Source organism: Erithacus rubecula (assembly GCF_903797595.1).
Source record: "Erithacus rubecula genome assembly, chromosome: Z".
NCBI lineage: Eukaryota > Metazoa > Chordata > Aves > Passeriformes > Muscicapidae > Erithacus > Erithacus rubecula.
Genome location: NC_136661.1, coordinates 21,355,063 through 21,372,269, shown reverse-complemented (window position 1 = coordinate 21,372,269; position 17,207 = coordinate 21,355,063). Strand labels below are relative to the sequence as shown.

Here is a 17,207-nt window from a genome sequence, read left to right as displayed (position 1 = left end):
AGTAGAACTATTTTTAAAATAACTTTCAGATCACTGAAACCAAAACTAAAATGGCGCATCTTATTTGCATTGGTATATTCTGCATCTCTAATGCAAATCATTGTCTGGGCTAGTCTAACATTTACAGTAAGGAATTTAAAAATAGTGATTTCTTTGATGCATCTTTGCTTCTTTTTTCAAGTCTTTTGTGGTCACATATAAATGTTAACACATTATGTTCCCATTTCTAATAAGAACATTCTGTTTTGATCTTTAAAGAGATGCATTGAAAGAGATACTCAAACAGTGTTTTTCATTGCTTAAACAGTACTTGGTCTTACTATCCTTTTTGTATTTTCTAATCTTTTGCAGATTCTGACAATAAAGGTGTGAATTCTGGTCGCTTGGTTGCTTGCATAACCACTTTGTTCTTATTCAGCAAGATAAGGCCCCAGCTAATGGTCAAACATGCCATGACCATGCAGCCATACCTGACCACTAAATGTAGTGTAAGTAGAGAAAATCAGTCTTTTCCCTGGATAATTGAGCATTAAAATGAACATCTGTGTGTATACTTGATGAAATTTAAGGTAGGAAAAGAAAATTTTAAATTGTGGAGTTTTGTATGAGTGTTATAGCTTTGGAGGTTACAAGATCCTTTTGAAGATCCCTGTAGCTTTTAAGATGTTCTTCCTCACGTTCTACCTCCATATTTTGCAGCCAAATGAAACTGAAACCTGTGCTTGGTCTTTCCTAGTTTTTCTCCCTTCAAGAAATAGTTTCTTAGGATTCTTTTAGTTTACAGTCACAATCTTAAAAGTATGTTTAACATATGAATCTTAAGACTAAGGATAAAGTTTCATAAGATAGTGTGGTTTAATGTATAGCATATATATGAGAAGAAAAAAGTCTTATTTCATCCTCTTCTAGACTTCATTTCTCACTTCTCTAGCTCTAGTGCTCTTGTATTCCCCTGTAAGACATTGTAGAGAGCTCTAAAACTGAAATACTTCTCGAGTCAGGTCTTTGAATCCTTGCAGCAGTTTCTGTTATTTGATCTGGCACCCTGGTTGGTTGAGGAGCAGGGCATTCCTCAAGGATGATGAGCATGAGTGGGTTGCAGCAGTTCCTTTCGATAGGTGAGCTGCTCAGGGCAGGCTGAAGGGGTAATTGTTAAGAATTTAGACTGTAGATGCAGCCTGGCACTTTCCAGGCATTTTCCATGCTCTCTGGGCACATTTACAACAGCCTCTTAGACTGCTTCTGAACAAACAATATAGGAAAGACTATTTAAATATTTACTTAACTGCTCATTTAGTAGGTTGCATATGGTTTGTTTTGTATTTACACATGGTTGAGTTGAATCATAGAATTACCACTGACACCTTGAACATGTCAAATAGCTTGATACTAGTACTCAGGAATTATAATATCCTGATTAACAATCTGGATTTGTCAATAGTCCATTTCTAGCAGTATGTCTCTTTAACAGATGTTTTCCATAGATTCCACACTTAAAATACACATACAGTCATGATAATGCAAACCAGTAATAGTTTTAAGTGTAATTTCTACACTTTTACACATTATTACCTTTTGTTAGAGGTGCATTAAGTCATAGCACAACTTCATTTTGCTGCTGATACCTGGTTTTCAGGTGTTGTGTCTTCTCTAGTGTGCTTATCTCAGGGAGAGTTCTAGATTTCTTGTAATACTCCAGAAAATTTTCAGATGTAAAGGTTTTCAGGAAGCAGCATTGCTAAGAGGTGTAATTCTCCTTCATCCAGACTTTTTTCCCCCAGAATGCCTGCAGTAAACAACTAGATTTCATACACTTCATATAATTTAATAAAAATATGTAAAATATATAAATATTATTTTATATTTTATAAATTATAATTATAATATGTTATTTTATAATTTGAAATTATTATTATTATATAAACGTTATTTTGTTATTTTGTTAATTTATTATTTTAGATATTTACCAAATATCTTAAATAAACCGGAGTTTTAAACTGTCACTGTCTCTTATCCATGGCCAGAAGTGTTAAACACGATAATGTTGTTTCAGACCCAAAATGATTTCATGGTGATCTGCAATGTTGCAAAAATCTTAGAGCTTGTAGTACCGCTAATGGAGCACCCAAGTGAGACCTTTCTTGCCACTATTGAGGAAGACCTCATGAAACTCATCATCAAATATGGCATGACAGTAAGTTTTTAATTGCTACTATTCTATTAACTCCATTTCACATGACTTTGGCTTAAAGACAGTCTTGTTTTCATTATAAAGTTAACTTTTGAGTCATAAAAAAATCAGTGTACTTGGTTTACCAGGGTTTTCATGTGGCTCTTCTGTATTTTAATGAATTTGAGTAGGTTTGCAGAGCAATCTAAGGAGGAGCATTATATTAAATTTGTTAGATTGTTAATTTTAGTTCAGAATAGCTTTTTTCTTTACAAGAGCCTCAGTTTAAACTTGTAAGTAGGTAATTTATTTGTTCTTTCTTTCTCCTAGGTTGTTCAGCACTGTGTGAGCTGTCTTGGGGCTGTTGTGAACAAGGTCACCCAGAACTATAAATTTGTGTGGGCCTGTTTTAACAGATACTATGGTAAGCAAAATCGCAACAAGAAATCATCACTTTTCAAATTTGAGTACAAGTCTTACCTGAGGGATATGCCACAATTAAACACTGTGATAAAAACTTCTTTTTTACTGCAGGTGCACTTTCTAAATTAAAAAATCAACACCAAGAAGACCCCAACAGTACAATCCTCACTGCCAATAAGCCAGCACTCCTTAGATCACTTTTCACTGTTGGAGCACTGTGTCGGCATTTTGATTTTGATCATGAAGATTTTAAGGGCAACAGTAAGGTAAAATAACTTTAGTTTATTCTCCATGTCTTAGATATAATGAATGCTCCACTTTAGTTCAAAAATACATTATTCCAAGTCCCCCAAAGGTATATATTTTTCCATAATGCGTATGGTATAGCTTTCTGATTTTTAAATACCTGGTTTTGCAAGGACTGTGCAGTGAAGTTGTATATTTCCTTTCCTTTTATATATATATATGCTTTCTATAAGAGATTAAAAACATCTGTTTCATCTTCAAATAACTATTTTTGTTTTCATTTATCCAGGTTAACATTAAGGATAAAGTACTTGAACTGCTGATGTATTTTACAAAGCATTCAGATGAAGAAGTACAGACAAAAGCCATTATTGGTCTTGGTAAGAAAAATTAATACTTTTTTATTATTCTGCTCTAGTATAAATCCATGTGGATCAGTCAGAATTCAGGCATTTGTGTAGTCACAGAAGTGTTTGCATAAAATCAAAACTTACTGCCTATTTTGTTTGAGAACTGGTCATAGCAAAGCTGTCAAAAGGTTGCTAGTTGCCTAAGTCTGCAGCAGCCTGGGTGCTTCTGACAGTGCATGCCTATTGATGTGTGATCAAGTTATAGAGGGCGGCAAATTTCCAAGGTCGTGAAGATGCTATTTTTTTACTCCCCATGCAAGTATGTTGTAGCTCCAAACCTTATTTTTGAGTCCACAAGGTAAAAAAGGATGGAAAAACTTGGAACATTTAGGGGTGGGAACAGCCATTCTGCAGGAGTCAAGGGAAGTGCTGTTTATAGCAGCTGGATGGCCTTTGTGAGATTACTATGGCATTAGTGACTAACACTAGAGAATGAACTGCCATTCACTTGAGGACAAAATTGTACATCTGAGAAAATCTTGTTTGGGCAGATAGCTCTTGATGTCTGGAAGAGTTCAATTCATGGTTATTGTTTGGTCTGAAATAAATTGTCTCCAAGACATGAGAGCTTCTATTGTGTGATTTAACTATGGACAAGAATTTGCCTCTTCATGTTGCTGTTCAGGTGACTTTTCAGATACCGTACCCTAATACAGGCTAGGGAAGGCTATGAGGATAAGGATCAAAACTGAATCTTCATTTCATATTCTACGAGAAACCATTTCAAGACAGTTGAGCAGTATTAATGGCATTGGAGTTGCCCTTGTTGCAGGAGATAGACTATGGTTCTCTGTATTATTTTCAGTTTTTCTAGGCATTATGTCAATGTACATTAGCTTTCCTATAGTCTAGTCCAGTTTAATTGCACTCTACAGAATATCATACGTGGGGTAGGGTCCGTATTCCTAACCACAAACATGATCACCCTGCTCATGGATATGGAGTATATCACATTTGCCAAAAATGTTTCTAAATTGTAGACTGAACTGTGATCTGTTGTGTCAGTAGTCATTATTCAGATTTTTTTTCTGCCTTTAAGCATATCGATCTTTATTTTAATCAAACCTCACTGTTTTTAGTGATATATTTATTTAATCTAGGTTCTGATTCTGAAGATAGTTGTTGGATATGTGGAGATGTGGTAGACAGTGCAAATTTTCACCTCAGGCTGGTCACTAAGCAAAGTCGTCAAACTCATTCAGTTTTTGTGAGCAGCAACACGGTGAAAAGGACTAGCAAGCTAACTCAACATTTATATATGGCAAAAAGGGTCACGTGAAGAATGTACTTTCTTATCAACCTGTCACTTTATTAGGAACACTCAACACTTTTAGCCTTTGCATCAGTATGTGTCCCTGCTGCTGAGGGATTAAGCTTAATCCTAAAGTTAATGATAATGGTTGTGCTTCTCTTCCAGATGTGTACTTGTAAAATAAAGTGAGGCTATAAACTTGTTAGTAAATTTAGCTAAAATTTTAAGTACTTAACAATTAACCAAGTACAGTTACCCTAAAAATTCTGAATAGAGTGAAAATAAATGTATGAAGAGAAATGGTATGACAGCATCTCTGAGAGGTGAATTCAATCCTTAAAAAAACATACAGGAGGTGCCTTTCTTCATCTCCTATGACAGCCTCTTATGCCAGATAAGATTTCTTTACCATTTAAGTGGGGATGGAAAAGTAAGAATTAGCCTGAGAACACTGGTGGTTTAGATTTCTTAAAGTGAATGAGGAAAAAGTTTTATGAGTTGTTACAGATATGTCCATGTGCTTTTCATTTTTAAAATTAGGCAGAATAAATGGGTTGGATTTTGCACAGAGACAGTCAAGTTACAAACATCATATACACTTGTATAGACTGCACAATCTCATAATACCACATACTCAGAAGACCAACAGAATTTCTTCTTCTTCTGTTTTCTCTTTCTATCACCTGCTTCTCTGCTTCTTGATTTGAGACTGAAATGAGACCTGAAACACACTGAGGCCTTGCTCTGGACTTAGCCTTTACCTACCCTGTCTTGTTGTGTATATGGAACCTGTTTTAAAAACTTGACTCAATCTTCCCTCTATTACAGCTATTTTTATGTATTGTTTTTGCATAATTTCATTTTTCCACCCATTTTTCTTTTATGATCCTATTTTTCTGTATGCCAGTTTAAAATCTAAATTTTTTGTGGTCATAGAAAATGCATTTAATGTGTGCTTTTCCTAAACAGCCTTTAAAACAGTGAAGTAGTTAAAATAAATTAAATTAGGATGTAATGTTCCCATTACTGTTTTTTAAGATACTCCATAGGAGTTTGTCAGCAACTCTTCTAAATCTGCATACATTATCTAAAGTGGCATATACTGCCAGTAATTTAGAAAAGTTTTGTTAAATACAGACTTAAGAACACCTGGTTTGTTGACAAGGGAAAGACTACAGATAAGAACTGTTCTGTAGATTGTGTCTTTCAAAACACATAGTCTTGGGAACCTTTCAGATGACCTTCAAGAGAAGACTGCAATAGGTGTATAAATAATGACAACAAGAGGTATAAATTTTACTGTGTTTCCTGGTGACTATTTTTTCTATTATTGTGTTAAATACTCACAGTATTTATCAACTTTTCTGCATTTCCTCTGCATCTATATGAGTCACATTTTACAGTTGCAGCAAAATGTTTGTCTCTTGATGTATTAGAATGTCTGTATTAGAAAAATAACATAATTTTTGGTAATGTTCCTTTCTTGTTCTTATGATAGCTCCTAGTCATTGAGATGCAGGCCACTACACTGGACCTGATTCCAGATCTGTGTAATTTTCTGTGCAGCTGCCCGGGGTCAACACTGCATTTTATCCATCAGAGTCGTGGTTAATACAACTGTCATGACAATAAGAACTCCTTATAAGCAATGGATGGTGTCCATATGTATGCGTGATACTATTTGGACTAGAAAAAGCTATGCTGCTGGGAGGAGATAAATTTCATACCTTTCCTCTAAAGAACTTAAAAACCAGAAATACCATTTCTAGATTAGTAATGACAACTGTTTCCTCTTTTCTCCACTTTTAGGATTTGCATTTATTCAGCACCCAAGTTTAATGTTTGAACAAGAAGTGAAGGCTCTGTACAACAACATTCTTTCAGATAAGAGCTGTTCAGTAAACTTAAAAATCCAGGTATTAAAAAACCTCCAGACATACTTGCAGGAGGAGGATACACGTATGCAGCAGGCAGACAGAGACTGTAAGTGCTGAGTTCTTTTGTGCTCATGAGCTTTGCAAAACTGAACTTTATGTCATACAGTTACTATATATCTGTGCTGAGTCACTAAAAATTGTAAACAGATCAGTAGTATTGTACCCAAAATATTTCAGAATTATTTTAAAAGAGGTATATGCACAGATATATTATGTACTTCCAAGATGTATAAATACTGGAAGCAATCCAAAATTCATAATTGTTGTAATCATGGTAATAATAATTTTTATCCAAAAACCCACTAATTTTAATTTGCAGATAAAAAATAATAAGTGCAATATTTTTAATACACTTTATTAAGGAATTAAGACGAGTTAAAATTTTGTGTCTCTATTTTTTTAATATATATTTATACATTAGATTGTTCTGTGTTTTATGAGATCATAAACCCATTCTAAGACATCTGAAATGTGTATTTATTGTGAAACTTAGAGATCAGCATATAGCAAGTGATGGCAAAATAAGTGGTTATACTATGATGAGTATGCTGTTGCTTTTCTCCTTTTTACAGGGAAAAAAGTAGCTAAACAGGAAGACCTGAAAGAAATGGGTGATATTTCCTCAGGGATGAGTAGTTCCATCATGCAGCTATATCTCAAACAGGTCCTTGAGGCTTTCTTTCATAACCAGTCCAATGTACGCCACTTTGCTCTAAATGTCATTGCACTGACATTAAACCAAGGTCTCATCCATCCTGTTCAGGTATGATAGGCTTTTGTGGTGGGACTTCCTTTTATTCAAGTTTTTAGAGGCTTTCACACTTGCTATGTAAAACTTCAAGTCTTCTCTTCTACTTACGTTGCAGTAGTTTCTTACTGTAGCAAGCGGCCTTTACAGAAGGCATGTTTTAAAATCTGCTATATGTTATTAGCCTGTGGTTAGATTCCAAATACTTCATTATCTATTTTTGGATTAAGATGTAAAAGCCCAGGTAGTACCTAAAGAGTATGCAGATATGTATATTGGAGCGTATTTCTGTTACAACTTGAGGTATATGCCAAAATGTTTTCTTTATTTAGTTATCTTGTGTCAGCTTGCTTCCACCTTAATCTCTGTATCCTCCAAACATTATGAAATTCCACAGTCAGTGTCAGAACTTCAATCATCATCTCCATCATTCTTTGTTTACATATCGTTTTGTAATTAATTTTGGTGCTGCAACCATTGCATATGTTCAGTCATAAGTGTTTTTTGGGGGTTTTTTAGATGCAGTTTTCTGTATTTTAAATTGACTTTAGAGTTTGATAAAAAGGGAAAAACTACCTGAAACCTCACAACTTCATTAGAATGCTGGTGTCTCATAGTATTTTGTTCTATTTACTTGAAAAAAGAGTAGTAAATTGCACAGACCTTCCTATTCTAATTTCTGTGGTAGAAACAAAGAACAAAGACTGACAAAGAGGAGGTACAATGCCTCTGAATAACCATTTCATTTGTTTTTCAAGTGTGTGCCGTACTTAATTGCTATGGGCACAGATCCAGAGCCCTCTATGCGAAATAAAGCTGATCAACAGTTGGTGGAAATAGACAAAAAATATGCTGGATTCATTCACGTAAGTAATTCTAATTCAATATTTTACAAAAGACTATTATGTTCTTTAGTGGTTTAAAACTTGAACATGCTTCAGCTTCAGAAAAAGAGTATAAAGTGAAAGAATAAACAATAACTGTAAGCAGCTGTAAGGATTACTCCCCGTTTGGAGATATCTGTTCTGAGAAACAGAAAGAATATAAGTGTCTCCTCTAGTCCAAAGTTTCCTTTAATTTAGGAATCACAATAATATTTTCCACTAAATAGTACTTTAGTGCCTTTATTTGATAAAATATAATGACAAGTGTTTCATAATGATTAGCAGTGATTTTCCTGTATCAGTGGACTAGAAAACACCACGCAACAGTCAATAGCAGTCCTTACAGTATATATATTACAGTGTGCAAGGCACCAAGGCTTTGTAATTTGTAATCTAAGTAGAAGAAGCATAGGAAGCTGTTTACATATGATGAGTCTTGCTGAAAGGAAAAACTAAGGGGTGTGTGAAGAGGTGGAGTTGTGGCATTGTATCAGTTCTGTTTAAGATCTGAAATTAAACTGCAGCATTCTCCTTATTTTGAAAGATCCCAGTCTAGGTTCAGTGTGTGTGCTGTGTTGCAGGACTTCTCACATATCCTTCCTTGTATTCCAGTGCATTTGAAGCATTTCAGTGTTGATGGCATCCAAACAGATAACTCATCCATTAAGTGAAGGCTAGCAGTTGGAATTTGCTGGTTTAGGCAGCTGGGATTTAAGACAGTGTATAGAACCATAGACAACTTTGCTGAACAGCAGCAGAGGTGATACGTGGAAAGTTGGCTATGCAGCCTAACTAAAGATTCAGTGTGTTCTGGAACTAGACCAGGACCATTGAAGTGAGTAAAATCAACTGGAAAGTACTGGATATGTGGGGAAAAAAAGCAAACAAACCACTGATTTTCTGTGTGTTAGTCCTATTGTACTAATATGCATTCAGCTATTGGTTTCACTACAGGGGATATACAAGCATATACATGTGGTAAAATATTCTGTTCACGTATGAAAACATTTCAATGTTCCTGAAAATTGTTAAATTGAAGTACCTGGCTATAGTGAGTAAACAGACTAGCTGCATGTCCTTAGCAGAATTTACAGTCAAAGCAATTCACAAGACATTCTCATCTCTGCCACAATTCTGTTTGACAGGTCAAATCTATTTGCCGCCTCAAAAGGTAGTGTTGCCTCACTGCGTGTTTTAAATTTAAGTTTCAGACGAGCATCCCTTTAAAAAGATTCAGTTGTACTGCTTTGGAAACAATGTTTTGAATAAAAAGAAATATATTTCCATTTCAGATGAAAGCAGTGGCTGGTATGAAGATGTCTTACCAAGTACAACAGGCAATTAATACCTGCCCAAAAGATCCTGTGAGAGGTTTTAGACACGATGAATCATCCAGTGCACTGTGTTCACACCTCTACTCCATGATTCGAGGGAACCGTCAACATAGACGAGCCTTTCTAATTTCTTTACTCAACCTCTTTGATGATACTGCAGTAAGCACCATATTTTCCTCACTTAAAAAGAAGTTAAAATGCAGCATTACCAGCTTAAGTTCTTTTATTATGTCTTTTTATGACATAATTATTGATAGATTTATCCCCAATATACTTTTTTACTTTCTAATATAAGATATTTATCTGTGTGGTAGAATGCATGTTGCATCACTCTGTACCTTTTTATACTCAGTTTGGATTGATCAGAAATAATATATCTTCAAGTAAGACTAAATTTTGCATGTACAAGTTGTCTAGAGTGGGTTTGGGGGCTATATAGAATAAAAATTGATAATATGTTTTTTCTCTAGACTGTTAAGAACATTGCAGAAGTATATGGATCCATGTTATTTTTACATGTATTTATGTGTAATTTTTTCTTTGACTTCCAGAAAACAGAGGTGAATATGCTTTTGTACATAGCAGACAATCTAGCCTGTTTTCCTTACCAAACACAGGAAGAGCCACTGTTTATAATGCATCATATAGACATTACACTATCAGTTTCTGGTAGCAACCTACTACAGTCATTTAAAGAGGTATGTGCTTTTATATTTTAGTATATTTATGATGGTGGAAACATAAGCTTCTCTATAATGTGGTCAATTTTTCAGTGAATGCAGTACCATTATTATTGTGTGAACCAGTTTAATTATTTGGCATGTAAACAATAGTCCAAAAATGAGCAACACTGTCTGTTCTGACCTGTATCTGGTAGACTCTAGTCAAAAATTCTACTTAAATTGCTGCTTATATATTAAAAAAGAATTTTGAATTTTGAGATAAAATATATATAATTTCCCAATATGAATAACAGTTAATAGTATGCATCTGAAAGCAAATGAACCTACAATCATTGTGGAACAATAGTTTATTGTGGTCGTTTGTAAAATTTTAATAATAAAATTTGGTTGGCAGTTTATTTTATTGTCAAGTAGCTGATGGCAGTTGCATTTGTGTTGCCTGAGAGATATAAAATACCTTGTTTGTTGCAGGAGTGGAGTGGGCAGTATTTCTTAAGGCAGCACATAAGAACCTGGATCATGATAGAGTATCTGTTGTTATGGCAACACACAAGCCTATAAGTGAGGGGCCCCTGCTTCTTAAAGACTTCAGTGTCTTCCTTTCCTGAATGACTATTACAGTAAGAAGGTGTCAATTGTCAGGAAGCAAACAAGTTTCTAGAATGTCCAGTTTAACTTATAAATACAAGTCAGATTCGATGCCTGAAAGTTCACTGCCTGAAAACTACTGTGCTTTAAACTCTCACCCAACCAAAGCTGATTTTTAATCTGCCAGAAAGACAATACATTATTCAGGTTGTGAACTAGTGTGTAGCACCCAGCACCCAAAAAGGATGAGATCCTGCTTAGGTCTGTGTCCTGAAAAATCATATATGCAGTAATAATGCATATGTGAAATTCTGTAGAACTACAAGTAATCATAGAATTAATCATAGAATCATAAAATGGCTAGGGTTGGAAGGACCTTAAAGATCAGCTTGTTCCAACCTTCCATTAAGGGCAGGGACCTTCCACTAGACCAGATTGCTCAGACCCCCACCCAGGAACAGGGCAGCTGATGATTGTTAATCATTATTAATTCATTATTAATATGATCACTTTGGTTAGCAGTGTAATTAGTGTCACAAAATTTTAAGAGACAGGATTTAAAAGGATTTAAAACCAGCTTGAACACCAAAGTACATGTGGAAATCTCCATGACACACATAAATTATATTTAGGTGAAAGAAAAACAGAATTTTCTTCCAGATTTATTGTGTTTGGTCTTCTACTGTATTTTGCTGTCACAGCTAGTGAACTTCAACAGTCTTTTAATCATAACATACCAGGGGAGTGCTTGTTGCTTCAGTTCCTTCTGTGTGCATCTTGCAAGAAAATCTAGGTTTTTGGATAGATTTTTCAATATCTTTTTGCCATAAATAATTTTAAGACTGTTATATTATAAATTAATAACATGGTTCAGGGAATTCTAATTTAAGCTAGTAATGATTTTGGACAGATTATTTTAGGAACATACATGATATTTGCTTATGCTAATTTTGGAATGTTTGCCAACTTCTTTGTCTTGCAGTCTATGGTGAAAGACAAAAAAAAGGAAAGAAAGCCTTTATCGGATGAGGAGACTGACAGTGACAGTAACAGTGGAAGCGGGAGTGAAAGCGAGGCGGAAGCTTCCAAGCCTCGGAGGTTACGGAAACGAGTGGACTCTGACTCAGATTCTGATGAGGAAAATGATATAAATGCAGTGATGAAGTGTTTACCTGAAAATTCAGCTCCTTTAATTGAATTTGCTAACGTCTCCCAAGGCATATTATTACTTCTGATGCTGAAACAGCATCTAAAGAACCTCTGTGGATTCTCTGATAGGTAAGGCTATTTAGATAATAGGACACTTGTTTAAGCAGTGAGTTGAGTTGTTTAGAAGTTGTTTTCATTTATTTGAGTTCATTGTAAGTATTTGTTTAAGCAATACATTTGTGTAACAGAGAAAAAAAAATTAGTTGAACTTTGTTCCAAAAAACCCCAATTATTTAATTTCTTTCCAGGCTATCTATTGTACATGGAATGATTCAAAGATAAATAATTATATTGGAGATTGTAAAAGCTTTTTGTTCAATTTACTCTGGACTTTTCCTTAAAAGGTCTTCTCTTTTGTTTCCTTTAAACAGTAAAATTCAAAAATACTCTCCATCTGAATCTGCAAAAGTTTATGATAAAGCTATAAACAGGAAGACGGGAGTGCATTTCCATCCAAAACAAACTTTGGATTTTCTGCGGAGTGATATGGCTAATTCCAAGATCACGGAAGAGGTGAAGAGGAGTATAGTAAAACAGTACTTAGATGTAAGTTAAGTTGCTTCCTGGAAAGTCTGAAATCCTTTAACACAGTATAAACTTGAGAGTACATTTCAAAATGTTAAGTTTCTGTATATCTTATGTGACATGTGGATCTTTCTTTTAGGATGTTTAGAAGGACTGTATTTCAAAGGTTTCTAATAAGTTTAAACTCAATTATAATTAATTCCAACTGAAGTATATTCATCATTATAGGGTATTTTCTGAGTTCTGGTATCCATCTTGTATGCGTCTCCCATGTTACTTGTTCACTTTATTCCTGACTCTTTCCATCATAGAAACAGAGGCAGGATGTCGCTTATTAACTGTTCCTCACCCTGCACCAATAACAGTTAGAGAAAGCTTGCCATTTGGAAAACACAGGAAGAAAGCTTTTGTGTATCTACAAAAAAAAAAAAAATCAGAAAGTTAAGTTTGTAGAGCACAACATAAGCTGTTCAAGTTGTCTGCTGTTAGTTTTACCCTCTTTCTTTATGTTGCTACTATTTTCTAATATAATGTAACATGATATAAATGTCCATGTTTAAAGTTACAAAGTGAACTGAACTTTTTTGTTCTAATAGTTTAAGCTCCTTATGGAACATTTGGATCCTGATGAAGAGGAGGAAGATGGAGAGGTGTCAGCTAGCACAAATGCTCGGAACAAAGCAATTACCTCGCTGCTTGGAGGAGGCAGCCCTAAAAACAATGCAGCTGAGACAGAGGACGATGAAAGTGATGGGGAGGATAGAGGAGGAGGCACTTCAGGGGTGAGGCGGAGGAGGAGTCAACGTATTTCGCAGCGTATTACGTAAAATGATTTTTATGTGCTTATAAATGTCAGTTTATTATATTAAATGTACACCAAGTAATGTAATCCACATGAAAAAAAAGCATTTTGTAGATAGAGATTCTCTACTTAACCGTTTATACAACTTTTGTAGAAAGTTTAACAGAAAAGACAATAAAAAAAAACAAACTAGAAAATGAGATTTATCCCGTATAAAAAGTTATTAATTTTCCTTTGGAATGTACTGTGTGTTATCCTTTTTATTGTTGCCAAGTTTTTATGTAGCTTTATGATTCATGTGTATATATAATTTTATATATCAATAAGAGATAAAGACACGGGTACAAATTAAGAGTATGTGGTTTTACAAGGATATGTTAACCCCTTGGCGCTGGCGGTCGCGGTGCGTCTCATTGCCGGCAATGGAATGTGTGCCGGGGAATCCCAACTCCCGGCGTCAAGGGATTAAAAGCAATAAAAGCAATAATTTCACTAAAGTTCTTTTGTGTAACACTTGGTCTTTTTTCCCCCCAATGTTTTAGTCATTGAGAAGGTCAAAACGAAATTCAGACTCTACGGAGTTGGCAGCACAGATGAATGAAAGTGTTGATGTCATGGATGTCATCGCTATTTGCTGTCCAAAGTACAAAGACCGACCACAAATTGCAAGAGTAGTACAGAAAACCAGCAATGGCTTCAGTGTTCAGTGGATGGCAGGCTCCTACAGTGGCTCCTGGACTGAGGCTAAGCGCCGTGATGGCCGCAAACTGGTGCCTTGGGTAGACACTATTAAAGAGTCAGACATTATTTACAAAAAAATTGCTCTAACGAGTGCTAATAAGCTGACTAATAAAGTTGTGCAGACTTTACGATCGCTGTATGCCGCCAAGGATGGAACTTCCAGCTAATGAATTTGTACATGCAGCCAAATTTACAGGAATTGAAATAACAGAAAAACTTGAAATACCAACTTTCTGGCAAAAAAAAAAATCAGTTAAATGAAGAGTAAGAATGGAACGTGGGACGCGGGGAAAAAAAGAAGGAAATGTTTGGTAAACATTTTTGTGGGAGCTTCCTTCGCTGTTGTGCAGCAGAAACTTCTCAGTTCATTTTTACTCCCACTGTATTATAGTTTAACAAAAAAATTGTTTATATCTTGAAAAAAAGAAACCTTTCTGTTTAAAAAAAATAAACAAGTGAATGTTGGAAATTAGTCTGTTAATGTTCTTAATAAAGTGTTCTTGGAGTTTAACCTAGCAGCGGATGGCTTTCTTTAGCTTAGCCCAGTTTCCAGGAAAGCATTGTTTTTCCAGGCTGTAAAGTGGCAGAATCTCCTGGATATATAATTTATTCTGTTGAAGAAAAAAAAAAAAAAAGAAAAAAAAGCATGCAGTATCTATGACCTATCTGCAGGAGGAGTTTTTGTAAATGTAGATTTTGATGTATTAGGTCACCCTGAAATAATACACGAAAAGGGATCCCCAGCAAATCTGGTGGAACGAATACTGCAATAAATTTTTTTACTTCTCTTTGTTACTTGTCTGTTTCCATTTGAATTTCTTATTGTAAAGATCTGTTTAAATCCATTTATATTATTTTGCAGTCTTTTGTGTAAAATTTACTATATCAGTGGTTTTCAAAACAAGACATAAAATATTGTTTATACAGTTTGTATAGGCTGACTTCTGAATAATTGGTATCCTTTTATTTTTATCCCTAAAAGGGTGTAAACACAAGTTAACTCCAGGGTTTTATTGTATCCTGCAATATTTAGTATTAACTATATGATTTAGCACTGTGCCAAACACATTTTCAAGAGTACATTTTGATATAAAAAGAAACTATAGTTTATTCCTTGTATGCTTCAATTTCTTTCTAATTCTGTCCAAGTGGTAATTTATGATAGTTCAGATATTTGGGGAAAGCTGAATGACTCTTCTGCTTGGGCAAACTGGCCATGTATGAATTTCTCTGGGTTAATATAGTGAGGTTTGTGTTAAGAGGAGCTAGCTACCAGTGTCTGAGGAGTGGATGGGTATGAGTCTGGGCAATTACACTACATTCCTTCACAAATGATTTTTTTTGAAAACTGTTTGTATATTAGGCTAATTTTTTTACTAATTGAAAGATGTTCTCACATTTTGTAAATTTAAAAAATGCTATTGAAATCTTCCAGAAGCATTTGCTTCAACTGCCTTGCCACAACCATTCATAAGTAGTCTTCCTAGAAAGTAAGAAAAGCAGCATGTTTGCAAACAGGAAAAAATCTAAAAATAGCTAAACTTTTTAGGAATCTATTAAACCTGCTGTCTTTTCAAATGTATTTATTGAAAACAAGTGTTCCTCAACATAATTATTTTTCTATTATGTTTTGTTTCTTTTAAAAGTTTAATATATGATAGGGGGCTTTTTTTATGAAACTAACTTGCAGAATTCTAATATATTGTTCAATTTGTGAGGAATAGTAACAGTTTTCCAAAATACTGATATGTAAAAAAAAAAAAAACAAGACATTAAACCAGTTATTAATAACTCCTCAGAATCCAGTTAGTAAATTGTTGGGGATGCCTTTTTGTTGTTTCACTACTGGAATTTTTCTGAACAGGAATGTTTTAGCACATCTTTGTTTGATAGTGTTGATAGTCTTCACCCTACAAAAAGCCACCTCTTGGGCTAAGATTGGTGTTGTTAAAGGAGGGAGAAGTAGAAGAAGCACGAGTCAATCCTCTGCAGCTCTGGAAACAGGACATTTTTGTAGCAAACAATGAAAGACTGTATTTCTCAGGGCCAAGTGCAGCATTTGTACTGGCAAACTCATGCTTGGAGACAAGAGGGGTTATATAACATGTCAGATATTACTGATAAGCAGAGTTGAAAATGCTTCACCAAGAAACTCCCAAGTGATAAACCCAAGGATTTCATACAGTTAGAGTTTAAAGTTAAGTTGACAGTATTTTCTGATGCAATTATATTAAAGCATCTTATTTTTAATAGGTAATACAAATATTTCCTTGTTCCCTTCATGTGGCTTTTCCAATAGCATAAATGGGGGATTATTTCAATTTGCTTGGTATTTATTGGAAAGTTATCAGAAAGAAGTTATAATTAAACAATATAAACCTGAAGTCTGAAGTTGTCTTAGTTGAGGGGATTTAGACCATTACTATATTGTATGATATGCCAGTGGCATACATGCTCCTTGATGAGATGTGATGGCTGTTATATAATTTACAGTTATAAAGTTGATTATAGATTATTAAATAAATTGAATATTGTTCTTACTAGTTAAGAGTTGAATTTTACCCTCCCAAAGTGCACAGTGTAACACCTAGTCTGGTTTTGCAAAAGCAAAGTTAGCTGCTGTGAGAGGAGGAGGCAGCAGCCCCGTTTTGGGGAGCAGGCTCGTGTTCGCCGAGCGCCCGGGCTGGTGGAGTCCAGGGCCCGGTCTCGGCAGGGCTCAGGCTGAGTGGCACCTGCAGTTTTTCCAACATGAACCACTTCAGCTGCAGCAGCACATGCCAAGATAAGGATTTTTCCACATGAGAAAGTGTTTGGTTTTGGTTTGGTTTTTCTTTAAGTGCTGCAGTGCATAATTGATCCAGTGACACAATTTTACTCCTGTGTATTGACATAGCTTTGTAGTATTTTTTCACTGTGTGGCTATAGATTATTACATATATAACTATAAGATTATTGAATTTTTTATTCTTCCTGCTTTCTCCCTCTGAGTACAGGATCTGTACATGGAACTTGTTGCAGTAGCTTATCTAACAAAGGGGTATTATCAAGCTTTTAGAATTAACACTAGCTATATTGAACTTTTTAAGAAAACATAAACACTTCCACAATCTGAAAAAAGAATGGAATTATTATTTTTAATATTTCACTTCAGTACTGTAAAATTGCAGAATAATTCTTGAATATTTTCTAGATCACGATAGTTTTTGACAGAACTGTAATTATAAGTATTTTTTTAAATGATTCAGTAACACCCTT

At 34.8% G+C, this 17,207-nt stretch overlaps 1 protein-coding gene across 10 annotated transcripts in view; it reads left to right on the top strand.

The window, feature by feature from the left end:
- The window catches only part of NIPBL (NIPBL cohesin loading factor), a 150,156-nt gene extending 133,664 nt beyond the window's left edge, over positions 1-16,492 (top strand). For 8 of the 10 annotated variants that reach the window (XM_079330270.1, XM_079330269.1, XM_079330273.1 and 5 more), the window contains 14 exons: positions 352-488; positions 2,054-2,194; positions 2,501-2,594; positions 2,705-2,859; positions 3,129-3,219; positions 6,311-6,484; positions 7,011-7,201; positions 7,945-8,052; positions 9,363-9,563; positions 9,956-10,102; positions 11,658-11,953; positions 12,256-12,430; positions 13,006-13,191; positions 13,754-16,492. In XM_079330270.1, the coding sequence (XP_079186396.1) occupies positions 352-488; positions 2,054-2,194; positions 2,501-2,594; positions 2,705-2,859; positions 3,129-3,219; positions 6,311-6,484; positions 7,011-7,201; positions 7,945-8,052; positions 9,363-9,563; positions 9,956-10,102; positions 11,658-11,953; positions 12,256-12,430; positions 13,006-13,191; positions 13,754-14,119 (2,462 nt within the window). In that variant the 3' untranslated portion in view covers positions 14,120-16,492. Of the gene's footprint in view, positions 1-351; positions 489-2,053; positions 2,195-2,500; positions 2,595-2,704; positions 2,860-3,128; positions 3,220-6,310; positions 6,485-7,010; positions 7,202-7,944; positions 8,053-9,362; positions 9,564-9,955; positions 10,103-11,657; positions 11,954-12,255; positions 12,431-13,005; positions 13,261-13,753 lie in introns of all 10 variants that reach the window. The other 2 variants (XM_079330271.1, XM_079330272.1) reach the window with 2 other exon arrangements.
- Positions 16,493-17,207: the final 715 nt, after the last annotated feature.